Genomic DNA, 11205 nt, shown 5'->3' with positions numbered 1-11205 from the left:
CGTCATTTACCGGCGAGACGGTGTCTGGATTCACAGACGAATTCTGCTAAATTGGCTGTCTGGAAGCGATGCAAACTATTTTAAAACCTTTGCTATATTTAGTATACCGTCTGCAGTCGCGGTAGGTACATGGAAGAGTTTCCGCAATGTTTCGCGCTGCAACATGAAAAGGAAAGATCAAACAGGCGGAGAATTTGAGCGTCTGCAACTCTTTGTTGGTGTGGAAATCGAACGGTAGATAGTGAAAGTTACCGCGTATCATATCGCATTCGAGTGTATACTATTTGGAAACATCTACGTCATCATCATTCATTTCCGGTCCTAATCTAGAGTACATTCATTACTAGAATTGGGCATGAGTCATAGCGATAATAAAGCAAAATGTCGTCAAACAAATTATTAGTGTTTTGAGATGAGATCCTTCTGTTAATTGAATTGTTAATTAGGTACACAACATGCTACTCGCGAACACAAAACTACCCACTGCTCATTGGCACTGCAGGGAGGATTAACCTAAAAATCACATCTTTGTCGGCTTTGTACAGCGATAAGGCTAAGCCTTATCACGTGGTTGTTCTGCCTTGGTTTAACAACTTTAAGTCAATAATCTCCATACGGACGTAGCCAGAACGTTTATTGCATAGATGAAGAACGTGTTTGTGAATTGTGCCCTCTTGTGGGTCGGCGTCTAGTTCTTCACATCCGCTTTACATGGGTCAATTGCTGCTCTCGGTGAGTCAGAACATTAAATCCATCATAATAAATCAATGTACTTAGAAGGTTGATAAAGTTCGTCGATTGTAACTGTCGCAATTATTATCTCTTTATAGCTAGTGAGGTGTTATGCAGTATTTCCAAGTAAAAATACCTATCGGTTGATATACTTAATCTTAATTTAATCGATATTTCTCGATTATAATCGAAATTTCTTGTCGTTGTTGCTAGGATTATTGGAATTCCTCAATGTGTCATATATCTCTTTGCTAACCCATCTGTATTGTGTTTTGTTTGGTTTGTCCAGTTGCGTATGAGTTGTGAAAAACATTCAATATGCGCAAGGTCCATCAAGCTGGTAGCGATTGTTCCCGCCATTGGTATATGCCATGTGCATGGAATTCCCGTCCATCTAACAAAAACAAAACGTGAGAAGAAATACGTAGTAACCACACGCTAGTGGGGACACAGGTATTTGAAACAACCGATAATTAGTCTTGTTTGCGATGGTGGAATTAACACGCCAAGGCAGTAGTTGTCGATCAATCGATCGATTGTGGGTGTGGGGGTGTGATGTTTCGGATGTCGCCGTTCGGACAAGACACTTGAAACGCAGTAAGCAAACGTAGTGTGGGTGAAGGTTTGCGCCGTAATATGAGCAAGCTACCATAGTTGGCTGACCTGGTACTGCGAAGTTGCGCATATGCAAATAATTAAAGGCGAGTGGGCAATTTGTGCGTGCCTACGTCATCGGTGGAGGGAATCACTGTTGACTCAGTCGGGTAGAAACTAGAGATGAGAATAACAACTCTTTAGTGAGTCAGCTCAGAGTGAATGGATCGTTATTAGGAGTCAGCTCGTTTAGCGACTCATTTCGGAGTCATAAAAAATCCGGCATAAATCTCCTAAGGCTATAGCCTTATTTTTTTTGAGTAATTTAGCAAAAATTTATAAATGTGATATATTTTAATGGGAATTTGTTGCAATAAGTTTCTTTTCACTCAAATAATGCTTTAAATTAAAAAAAGAATACAAAATCAGAAAAAAATTTTAAAAAAATTTTTAACTCGAAAATTTCATAAGGCTTACCCCTTGCGATTTTTTGAGAAATTTTGCAAAAAAAATTAAATTGATTTATTTTAATGCCAATTGGTCCAAATAAGTTTCTTTTCACTCAAATAATGCTTTAAATTAAAAAAAGAATAAAACACCGGAAGAAAATAGAAAAATTATAACAATTTGAAAATTTCAAAAGGTTTAATTTTTCACCAAGTTTTGCCTATAACTCGGTCGGTATCCAATGGATCGCCAATCTTTAACTTGTGGTCGATAGATAACAACAATGGCTACATTTTCTTCTTGGACGGCCATGCTCTGAGATGTCTGTGTCGGAAGTTATTCGAGGAACCAAGTTCCATACCCTGTTTGAGAAAATGTAAAATTTTCCTTATTTTTGAACAATTTAGCAAAATTTATAAATGTGATATTTTTTAATGCGAATTTGTTGTAATAAGTTTCTTTTCACTCAAATAATGCTTTAAATGAAAAAAAGAATAAAAATTCAGAAAAAAATTTAAAAAAAAATTTTAACTCGAAAATTTCATAAGGCTTACCCCTTACGTTTTTTTTGAGAAATTTTGCAAAAAAATTTAAATTGATTCATTTTACTGCCAATTGGTTGAAAAAAGTTTCTTTTCACTCAAATAATGCTTTAAATCAAAAAAGAATAAAAAATTATACTACATGTTTCAAATTGCACGTCGAAACAGTTCAACGTTACATGCCTCGAACGTGACGCTCTGTCTATCTGATATGAAGTTGAAATGGATTGATTGAAGTTTGATAAGATACGTTATCTAAAACAGGCATTTGCTACATATAAGTTGAAACATTCGTAGTCATAGTCCTGTTCTCGAGTGGGTCAGACCGCACTAACGACTGTCTCCAGTGTATCTATTGCATCTCCAAAACCAGCATCTACATTCAACTTGTTTTAGGTAAAATAGGTTTAGGTAAATAGGTAAAATCATTTTTTTGCTCTTTTTTATAACCCTTAAACCTACCTTACGTTTGGAAAGAACGTCTGAAGTTAAACTTGTGCTAATGATAGTAACCCGTGATAACCCATGTGATCATTGTTATGTATCGATGTTCCTATTTTTTAATGTCGTGAAAAATAAAAAAGAGTTCCGTTCTGTCCGCGTACCTCGAGTGAACTAATTGCGCCAGACCGCCTATTTTCGCCACTAACTAGTGATCCTAGTTGGATCGTCAGGACCAAGCAACAATCGAGAAAGATGAAGAAAGAAGTGTTTAGTGTTGTGCTAGTTATGTTTTCAGGTTAATGCTTAATGCAGGTTAATATTTAATGCAAGTTTTGAAGTTAGCGGATTATTTCGTTCGACTACAGGACAATGAATGTGATACACACGTATGCATATGCGTTAGTGTTGGTGTGAAGGATGCTGGCAAAATGGTACATGGACAAAGTGAATCAATTTTCTGCAGACTAATGCTGTGTTGAATGGTTCGAGAGAAAGCGAATAAACAATATATTGTGGTAGTGATAGTGGTCGATATTTTTTTCGGTGTACTGTTCTTTCCATGCGTTGAAATCATTTGTAATACTAAGAGTAGCTTTTGAGGATGCTTACGAAGCGGCGTACAAACTTACCAATTAAAGAATTGCTTGATACAAATAGCATTTGTTTTTTTTCCTTCTTTTTTAAGATATCGGATGCGGATCGACAACTATAAATGACGGAACCAAACAACGTTGATCAAAAACGACTATATCATAAACAGATAGTAACATAAAGAAAACTACCGAAAGTTACTGAAAGCAAAGCTTACACTTTACCAGTAAAGTGATATATAAAGTTCCTTTTTCTTTGTTACTCTTCGCCTCACTTTCTGAATTTGCTTTATGGCAACCGCTCTGCTTCCCTACAAACACGACCATCCATGTGAAAGGTTCACGGTTGTATCAGAAGTAAGATGTCTTAATAAGGAGAAGGAAAGGTTAGAAACGTTTGATTTTTGTACCTCTAGCGAGTACATCCACCGGCATAAGGTGGAACTAGCTCGGTGGGGATTCTATTACGTCCGACAACCTGATGTTGCGCGGTGCTATTTTTGCAAAATAGAGCTTGCAAACTGGCAACACGACGATGTGGTAACGCAAGAGCACCTCCGATGGTCGCCTTATTGTCCATTGATGAAAAAGCGTCCAACGGACAATGTGCCGATCGTGGAGAACTTTCTCGACCAGCTGGCGGACGTTGTGTCGGACGTAACCGGTACGACGGATGAGACTTCAAACACCGGATCAGCTTTGGCAGTTAGCATTCAACCCCCAACCATCGAACCGATCGCTTTAGCGGAGGATTCTGTTCCAACGTACAGTCCGAAGCATCCGATCTATAAGCTGGAAGTGGAACGTTTGGCAAGCTTCAAGCAATGGCCCAAATCGATGAAGCAAACGCCCGCCCAGATGGCTGACGCAGGTTTCTTCTACACCGGTAACGGTGACATCGTGCAGTGCTTTTGCTGCGGCGGTGCCTTAAGTGGTTGGCTGAGTGAAGATGATCCGTGGGTGGAACATGCCACCCACTACAGCGGGTGCTTTTACGTGAATTTGATGAAATCGGTCAAATTTATTCGCGATTGTCAGGCAAAGCAAGTGATGAAGGATAACGGCCAGGAGACGTGCACGCAAGATGTGGAACCAGCTGCTCCCGAGGCTGAGCTTGGGGACGATAAATGTTGCAAAATTTGCTACGCCCGACCGTACGATACAATTTTCATGCCTTGTCGGCACGTAGCTGCGTGTGGGAAATGTGCAGTCGCCACGACTAGATGTCCGTTCTGCAACGAACCTTACAGCAACATTATGCATATCTATCTTCCGTAGTACTTTCGCTGCTGGGTAGTCTTTTTTGTCTCTAGTGGAAGTAGTATTCGCGAGATTCTATTCAATAGTTAATATCAATCAGTTTAGAAAATGCTTCATAGTGGACCACTGTCAATGTCAACTGTGTCGTGGTGTAATGTTACAATATCTTCTAAGCAGCTGGTGGCTGATCTTAACTGAAGAAATGCTTCAATCTGGAGTCAAGCCAAAAAAAATACTTAACATACTTTGCATTGTTTGCATAGTAAACATTTCCTAATTGTTTAACAAATTCAACTACTTATTTTACTACAAAATCGTCACATCTGACATGAGCGCAATTGTCTATTTAAAGCATTCCCTAAACTGATCACAATGTTCTACTGTTTCAAAAGAGATCATGATTAGCGAGATGATTGATAAATCACAAACAAAAATCATGATTGATTTGAGACAACAATAGACATTCACCTAAAACAGATTCGGTACAACACTCTCATGAAGTCTTGCTACTTGCACTGCGACTTAAATGACTACCAAGCGAGAAGTTTACAGCCGGACGGATGTGTTAGCAAACAAAGCATAAAGGGTGGAAGAAAAATTAAACAGTATGTACAGAAACAAAAATGTATAAATAAAACATTTAGAAAAAAACAACTTTTTGTAATTTTCTGTTAAACGATTTTATAATGATTTTCATAATTTCAACTTATAATTCCTTTCTTTCATTTGTTTCATTTATCAAAACTCAAATATTTGTCTCAAATAAAGATATCTGATAAATGATAAGCCATTCATGTGATTTCGTTGTTCGGTTCTTTCCGTTATGATACATCAAATGCCTTGGATCGAAGTTCAGCTGTATTGGTTCACCCATATCGAAGATTGACTATCTGGCTACGTGACCAAAATAATGATAATAAATTATTTTATGGCTTAATACCGATCTTAGACCGATCTTAACAAGCAAAACAAAAAAAGGTATTTTATCGCAAGCACGGCCTTGTAGGTCGTTATACTAAAATAGAAAGAAAATGAAGGTTAATCATTCTGGAAACCTTTTATCTTATCTAAAAACTGATGGAAAAATCGATAAATATATGTCGCTTCGGCCCTCAATACAGACCCTCAACCTGTTCCGTTTGCGTATGTGGAATGAACCAAAATGGGGGGAAAGGTAACAAATTTCTCTAACCAAAATGTTTGATTACTTATCGAATCTTTGCCTTTTGTTCACCTCGTAAAACCCATGTACAATTGCTACAGATTCGCTTTGAGGACAGATGAAACTATTAACATGTAAAAGCATACACATTTATTAAACTTTTGTGCAACACATTCTCGTTTTAGATCTGTTTTTTTTTCTGTGTGTGTGTCTCGTGCATTTAGAAGGACATTCATGTGTACCGTAGCAAGGAGCAACGCTTAAGCTACTGGGTGCCGATGTTGAGGAAGAACGATCTCACGCTGCATTCGGAAGATTTGACCTTCTTCTGTAATTCAACGCACTTCTCATTGGAGTCGTCGTATCCAATGCAGTCCTGTAGAAAGAAGCACAGAAAAGGGTTAGAACAGCTTAGAAATAACCTTCGAGAAACGTAAATCCGCTTACCAGCAACCATGTCTTCACCATGCACTCGAAGAACTTCTCCAAACGCTCATCGCACACTATGCGCCGGAAGTCACCATCAAACGCATTACCCATGGCGAATTCAAACAGATGGCTATTGCATTGCTCGTAATGTCCGATCAGCTTAGGACCGACGGCAATCAAGCTGGAAACCGTTAGTGACATGCCGGTGAGAATTTTCTGCGCCCGAATGTTTAGCAACAGGCAGTGTCCGATACAGGAGGCACCGGAAATCGGCTTCGACAAGCAGTCAATAATGGCGTTATGCAGCCCGAGGAAACTGTGGCAACAGTTTTGTGGTTTAACGTCCGCTGCCGGACAGGTAGTGTTGTCAGACTCGGGTGTCTGGTTCGCGCTTCTGTACGGCTCTTGTGCCGGGGTAGGATAGACAAGCGCACCAAAGGTGCACAACAGCACCCAGAGATTGATGGTCGAAAAGGTTGCCATGATATTGAGTAACAGCTACACTGTGGGTGTCGATTGAGTTGATCGAGAGCATTTTATAAAACTTCTATTGTCGAATTAGCGGCAATTATCAAGTTCAGCTGAAGGTAATACGGTAATATGGCCCATGGTAATGATCCATGAACGCAGGTGTTTAACGACACGTCATAACAGACCATCGTTAATGTCATCATGAAGTGAATAAAAATAATGTAATTAATGAACAATTTTTGAGAATTAGTCCAGAGGTGATAGAATGTGTCACAAAATGAATGCTGCCCAAAAACGAGCGTTATTAAAATTCCATTACTAGCGAATGAGTGTTCCGGAATCTTCCGGATGTAGTATGGAGTATAAATAACTCCCAACAATGAGCGTTGGATCATTCCAGTAACGGATCAGCATCAGTTCGCAATAACAAACATCGTTTGCAAATAAGATGAATTTCGTCTACGGTAAAGTCTTGCTGATGGTAGTTTGCAGCACCTTGCTGGTTAGCGTAGCCGGTGCTCCCAACACCTGCGGCAAGCTGGATCTGAAGACGGATCCATTCACCTGCTGCACCATCCCGAAGTTGCTGGACGTGTCCATCGTAAGCAGTTGCTTTGAGAAATTCCCCATCGATAAGGATGCGGCGGATAAGGGTACCGGTGGTATGCCCAAGACGGAGGTAAGTAGTTCCCTTGAGCTCCTGGGCGCGCTAGTAAGACTAATGGAAACGTTTTCCTGCTCCAGTGCATGTCGGAGTGTATTTTGAACACTACTGGCATCTACAACCGTCGTGGCGAGCTCGATGAGAAGAAACTGAACAGCGTGTTTACGGACAGTCTGCCGGAGAACAGCCCTTGGATGAGCGTGGTCCGCAAGGCAATCAAGGAGTGCTCGGCGAAGGCAACCAAGAAGGATAAGGAGTTCGAAAAGGCCGTTGCCGACCAGAAGAAGGCCGGTGGTAAGGGAACTCCGGTGTGCAATCCGGAGGCTAGCTTCTTGGTCGATTGCATCCACACTACAGTGTTCAGCGATTGTCCAACAAATCTGCGCTCGACCACGCCGGAATGCGACGCCATCTGGAAGTTCTTGAAGAACTGCCCGTTCAGTGCACTCCGCCAGTAGGACGTGGTATGGAACACTGCCGCTTTAGCACGTCGTATGACACAACTTTGGGTGATGGGTTACTATACACAATGCTCTGCTTGATGTCATTCAGCACCAGCAGAACAAAAAAAAACACGGTCCAATAAAGAGAAACACTTGAAAACGTAAATGGAATGGATGTGTATCACAATGAAGGATTGAAATAAGAGTGAGGATGGCAGGATTCTGACCATCTTTGAAAATTTTATTTTCACATTTGTTAACTACCACAGAAGGATCAACAACGATAGAGATAGAAAGATAGCTGGCGAGTTCGGGAAGGTTCTAGTGCGCGGCTAGTGCGGTGATGGATTGCAAGCACATGGCCTAAAAAGGGGGACAATCGCCTCCGTTCACGCTCTAAGAGCAACTGGACAGGAGGAAATAAGGAAAGGACTGTGCACAACATGAAAGCGTACACTATAGCAGACGCCATCAGTCTGAAGTGCCCTGGAATGTTTGGACAACCGGAACGATGGAGAGTGCATGTCCTCAACATTCGCTACGCAGGCTTGCGCTGGAGATATCGTTCCATTCGAGCCACTTGGCCACCTCGGGCGGTAGATCGGGTTTGGAAAGGCTGGCCGAATCAACACCCGTACCCGTTTCCACCTTCTCCAGACACTCGGTCGAGCTGGTGGTAGTGGCCGGTAGTTTCTTCGGTGTGCTCTGGACGGCAATGCCACTCTTGAGCAGTGTTGCCATCACGTCCTCTACCGAACATTGCATAACACGCTGACGGCAGAGAGCGATACAGTGGATGAAACCATCCGTTCCACCGAGAAACCGATGCTCCATGAAGATGGATTGATTATCCCAGTACACGATCTGCGGAAGGAAGAGAAGATCCCCAACGTAAACGATCGCCATTGTAACAAGCCATTGAAACTTACCCTCGAGCTGATAGTGAAGCGAGTAAAGGGACGAATAAAACGCCGATATCGTATGGTGGTGGCACCCTGAACAACGGACCCACCTTTACTTCGGATCGTCCGGTAGAGGGCTGTCCGTTCGTAGAAATCTACCCGTGCAAAGTCTATCTCACGCAGATAGCGCGCATTGTTCATGTGGTACAACAGTGTGTCGATGTCATTCGTTAGACAAAGTCCTTAGAAAAGAATAGAATTAAGGTAAAGAGTTACTGTAAAAAATCTTCAAGAATTCACGTGATTCGATATGTTCCAATCAGAAAAGAGACCCGTTTGGCATGAACATTGAGTTATATTGATCGTAATAAAATCTGTATTTCTTTCAAGAGTATTAGTACATCGATTGTAAGGATTGGATATAAGCGTTTCGCAATGGTATGGCATTAGAACAAATCAATTCCGCACCAACATGTATTATTCATGATGAAAAAAAGGGAAGCAAAAAAACCTAATGACTTGTTTGTTCCGTTCCAATCTTAAGCGGTGGCGATCGAAACCACACAACTACTGTTGCTAAATTTAGCCTTAGCGCTTTCGTAATAAGCCATTTCTTCGGGCACTTCTCTGTACGGCAAATTTCGCGATCGACCCTTCTTGGGCCTTGGATCTGTAAAATTTAATCATTCCAGCAAAGAAATGTACTCTTTTACGGTCTACTCACCTACAACAGTGCCCGTGTCCAGAATGTGCATTCGCTTCTTGAGAAAGCGCGCCGACACAACGCAAAGGCACATCCGCAGAAAGTAGTGCAGCTCAAACAAGGCATACAGTGAGACCAACACACCCAGCACAATTCCCAATGCAGTGCACAACATTTTGTTCCCTTCCCTATCAGTCGTCCACTAAGAAACGGGGGGTAGGGTAGGACGATGTCCTGTTGGAGACACACCACACTTGAATGTACCCTGTTACCAAGTGGATAACGATGCTCGCGTCTTACGCGTTGCCTGTCCACTTCGATTGTGCTGTTCCCGAAGGTGGCTTCACATTTCTAGTGTAAATCTGTTGAAGCGGAAACCAAAACGGGCAAACTGAATATCCGAATATCACGAGCTTAGTACAACGGACCGCTCACACCATTTCTTGCTCCTTTTCCAATCGATGAGTAGGGAAACCTGGATGGAATCTTTTCGACCGCAGTGACGGTATCCAGATGACAGCTATATCGGGAATGTGTGCGTATGCGTGTTTTTGCAAGTGAAAGCGTAATGTAGTGCAGCAAAGGACGAACGGGTGGGTGGACTAGCTATTGGTGGTTTGTTTTGGTTTTGGTAGCGCATGCGCTACTACGATCTGCGATGTCGAACGATTTTTGGCATGCATTTCGGATGCACTTTCGAACACACCAATACAAGAACCGTTAGCAGATGGATAGCACACCAAGTTTGAGGTGAGAATGTGAGATGAAGATGAGTAACAGATTTCTCATACTCAATTTTCTTAACGGTCTAAATTCAAATGTTAAACCAATTTCTGATAAAATGAGTTCGAAATTTTGAGAAAAAATCCTCTTAGTAATTCTAGTCGATAGTCATGCAAAGAAAACCACATCTTAAATTGATGATTTGCCATAGTGCATTGGTGCGAAGTTTATTTAAAAAGTTACCATAGTCAAACTCAAATCCTCTTTCGTCATCGGCAGAGTCGTCTACAAGAATGGACACTTGCTATGATATGTCTTCAGTTTGTTACAATCATCGTTCACGGTGAACAATTTAGCAGGACACTCCGCAAACAGCGTCATACCCATGCAGGCCAATAGCGTACCAGAGATAGGATGGCAGATCTGTTCACCTTCAAAGGCAGGCGTTAGCTTCGCACCAGCCGCAATTTCATCCTTCATCTTGTCCGCCATCTTGAAGCATCCATCGATCGCGTCCAGCGTGATTTGCTTCCATTCGGGAGCCATCGTTTTGGTTGAACCCAGGTACAGCTTGGTCAGTGCATCACGATCAATTTTCCCACCGGAGTAAAGATTCGTGGAGTTCATTACACACTCCGCTACGCACTGGGTTTTTGCGGAATTACGGAAGAGAGTTAGTAAGCGAAACTGATGGTCGCATTTTTTTCAGGTTTACTTACACAACCACGTGGAGTGCCTTCTAGCGCCATCTGCCGTTTAGTTTGACCGATCCACTTCGAATGGCAAGCCATAAAAGTGCTTGGTTCAACGAGAAAGGGCGTTACGCAACATTCGGCTGCATTCTGAGCGGGAAAATGGCATAAAGATTAGCCTTTTTGCTTGCAAACTGCACTGCGATGTGCGTTCTTACCTTCGGTACTGGTGGCCCTTTCAGACAGGGATTGTCCGCAAACGCTAAGTGGAAACTAATAATGCTCAAAGTAACGATCGCGATGACGCTTTTGTTCGCCATCGTGTTTTTGTATTGCACAATATGGCTTCTTGAGAAGATTGAAGATCGTCTTGAGCTTTTATACAACTCAATACACGATTACACGAA

General features: G+C 41.7%; 5 protein-coding genes across 7 annotated transcripts; 2 read left to right on the top strand and 3 right to left on the bottom strand.

The window, feature by feature from the left end:
* Positions 1-2510: 2510 nt before the first annotated feature.
* On the top strand, positions 2511-4902 carry LOC125771323 (death-associated inhibitor of apoptosis 1-like). Of its 3 annotated transcripts, none has more exons than XM_049441860.1 (2): positions 2511-2711; positions 3445-4902. In XM_049441860.1, the coding sequence occupies exon 2, from the start codon at positions 3641-3643 to the stop codon at positions 4625-4627; it is 987 nt and encodes a 328-aa protein (XP_049297817.1). In that variant the 5' UTR covers positions 2511-2711; positions 3445-3640; the 3' UTR covers positions 4628-4902. The 3 variants fall into 3 exon arrangements, with proteins under 3 accessions (XP_049297817.1, XP_049297818.1, XP_049297816.1); XM_049441861.1 differs by having other exon boundaries at positions 2511-2726; XM_049441859.1 differs by having other exon boundaries at positions 2511-2734.
* Positions 4903-6036: 1134 nt separating this feature from the next.
* On the bottom strand, positions 6037-6683 carry LOC125771358 (uncharacterized). The gene is made up of 2 exons (XM_049441901.1): positions 6219-6683; positions 6037-6147 (listed from the first exon to the last, which is right to left on the bottom strand). The coding sequence occupies exons 1-2, from the start codon at positions 6681-6683 to the stop codon at positions 6037-6039; spliced, it is 576 nt and encodes a 191-aa protein (XP_049297858.1).
* Positions 6684-7119: 436 nt separating this feature from the next.
* LOC125771354 (general odorant-binding protein 67-like) lies at positions 7120-7963 on the top strand. The gene is made up of 2 exons (XM_049441897.1): positions 7120-7350; positions 7416-7963. The coding sequence occupies exons 1-2, from the start codon at positions 7120-7122 to the stop codon at positions 7791-7793; spliced, it is 609 nt and encodes a 202-aa protein (XP_049297854.1). The 3' UTR covers positions 7794-7963.
* A 9-nt stretch (positions 7964-7972) lies between these two features.
* Positions 7973-10202, bottom strand: LOC125771344 (protein THEM6). Its single transcript, XM_049441883.1, has 4 exons — positions 9684-10202; positions 9405-9617; positions 8708-8922; positions 7973-8642 (listed from the first exon to the last, which is right to left on the bottom strand). The coding sequence occupies exons 2-4, from the start codon at positions 9556-9558 to the stop codon at positions 8307-8309; spliced, it is 705 nt and encodes a 234-aa protein (XP_049297840.1). The 5' UTR covers positions 9559-9617; positions 9684-10202; the 3' UTR covers positions 7973-8306.
* Positions 10203-10307: 105 nt separating this feature from the next.
* LOC125771356 (uncharacterized) lies at positions 10308-11176 on the bottom strand. Its single transcript, XM_049441899.1, has 3 exons — positions 11017-11176; positions 10826-10948; positions 10308-10751 (listed from the first exon to the last, which is right to left on the bottom strand). The coding sequence occupies exons 1-3, from the start codon at positions 11116-11118 to the stop codon at positions 10392-10394; spliced, it is 585 nt and encodes a 194-aa protein (XP_049297856.1). The 5' UTR covers positions 11119-11176; the 3' UTR covers positions 10308-10391.
* Between the last annotated feature and the right edge of the window lie 29 nt (positions 11177-11205).

Source organism: Anopheles funestus, chromosome 3RL, assembly GCF_943734845.2.
Source record: "Anopheles funestus chromosome 3RL, idAnoFuneDA-416_04, whole genome shotgun sequence".
Lineage (NCBI taxonomy): Eukaryota > Metazoa > Arthropoda > Insecta > Diptera > Culicidae > Anopheles > Anopheles funestus.
This window is presented reverse-complemented; position numbering and strand designations above follow the sequence as displayed.

Coding starts and splice junctions, on each gene's coding strand:
- LOC125771323 (XM_049441860.1), top strand. CDS start 3,641: ATGGCAACCGCTCTGCTTCCCTACAAACACGACCATCCATGTGAAAGG.
- LOC125771358 (XM_049441901.1), bottom strand. CDS start 6,683: ATGGCAACCTTTTCGACCATCAATCTCTGGGTGCTGTTGTGCACCTTT. Junction 6,148..6,218: donor TGGTGAAGACATGGTTGCTG/GTAAGCGGATTT, acceptor TTCTTTCTACAG/GACTGCATTGGATACGACGA.
- LOC125771354 (XM_049441897.1), top strand. CDS start 7,120: ATGAATTTCGTCTACGGTAAAGTCTTGCTGATGGTAGTTTGCAGCACC. Junction 7,351..7,415: donor GTGGTATGCCCAAGACGGAG/GTAAGTAGTTCC, acceptor TTCCTGCTCCAG/TGCATGTCGGAGTGTATTTT.
- LOC125771344 (XM_049441883.1), bottom strand. CDS start 9,558: ATGTTGTGCACTGCATTGGGAATTGTGCTGGGTGTGTTGGTCTCACTG. Junction 8,923..9,404: donor GGACACGGGCACTGTTGTAG/GTGAGTAGACCG, acceptor TTCTTTTCTAAG/GACTTTGTCTAACGAATGAC. Junction 8,643..8,707: donor GCTTCACTATCAGCTCGAGG/GTAAGTTTCAAT, acceptor TTCCTTCCGCAG/ATCGTGTACTGGGATAATCA.
- LOC125771356 (XM_049441899.1), bottom strand. CDS start 11,118: ATGGCGAACAAAAGCGTCATCGCGATCGTTACTTTGAGCATTATTAGT. Junction 10,949..11,016: donor AAGGGCCACCAGTACCGAAG/GTAAGAACGCAC, acceptor TTTCCCGCTCAG/AATGCAGCCGAATGTTGCGT. Junction 10,752..10,825: donor AAGGCACTCCACGTGGTTGT/GTAAGTAAACCT, acceptor GCAAAAACCCAG/TGCGTAGCGGAGTGTGTAAT.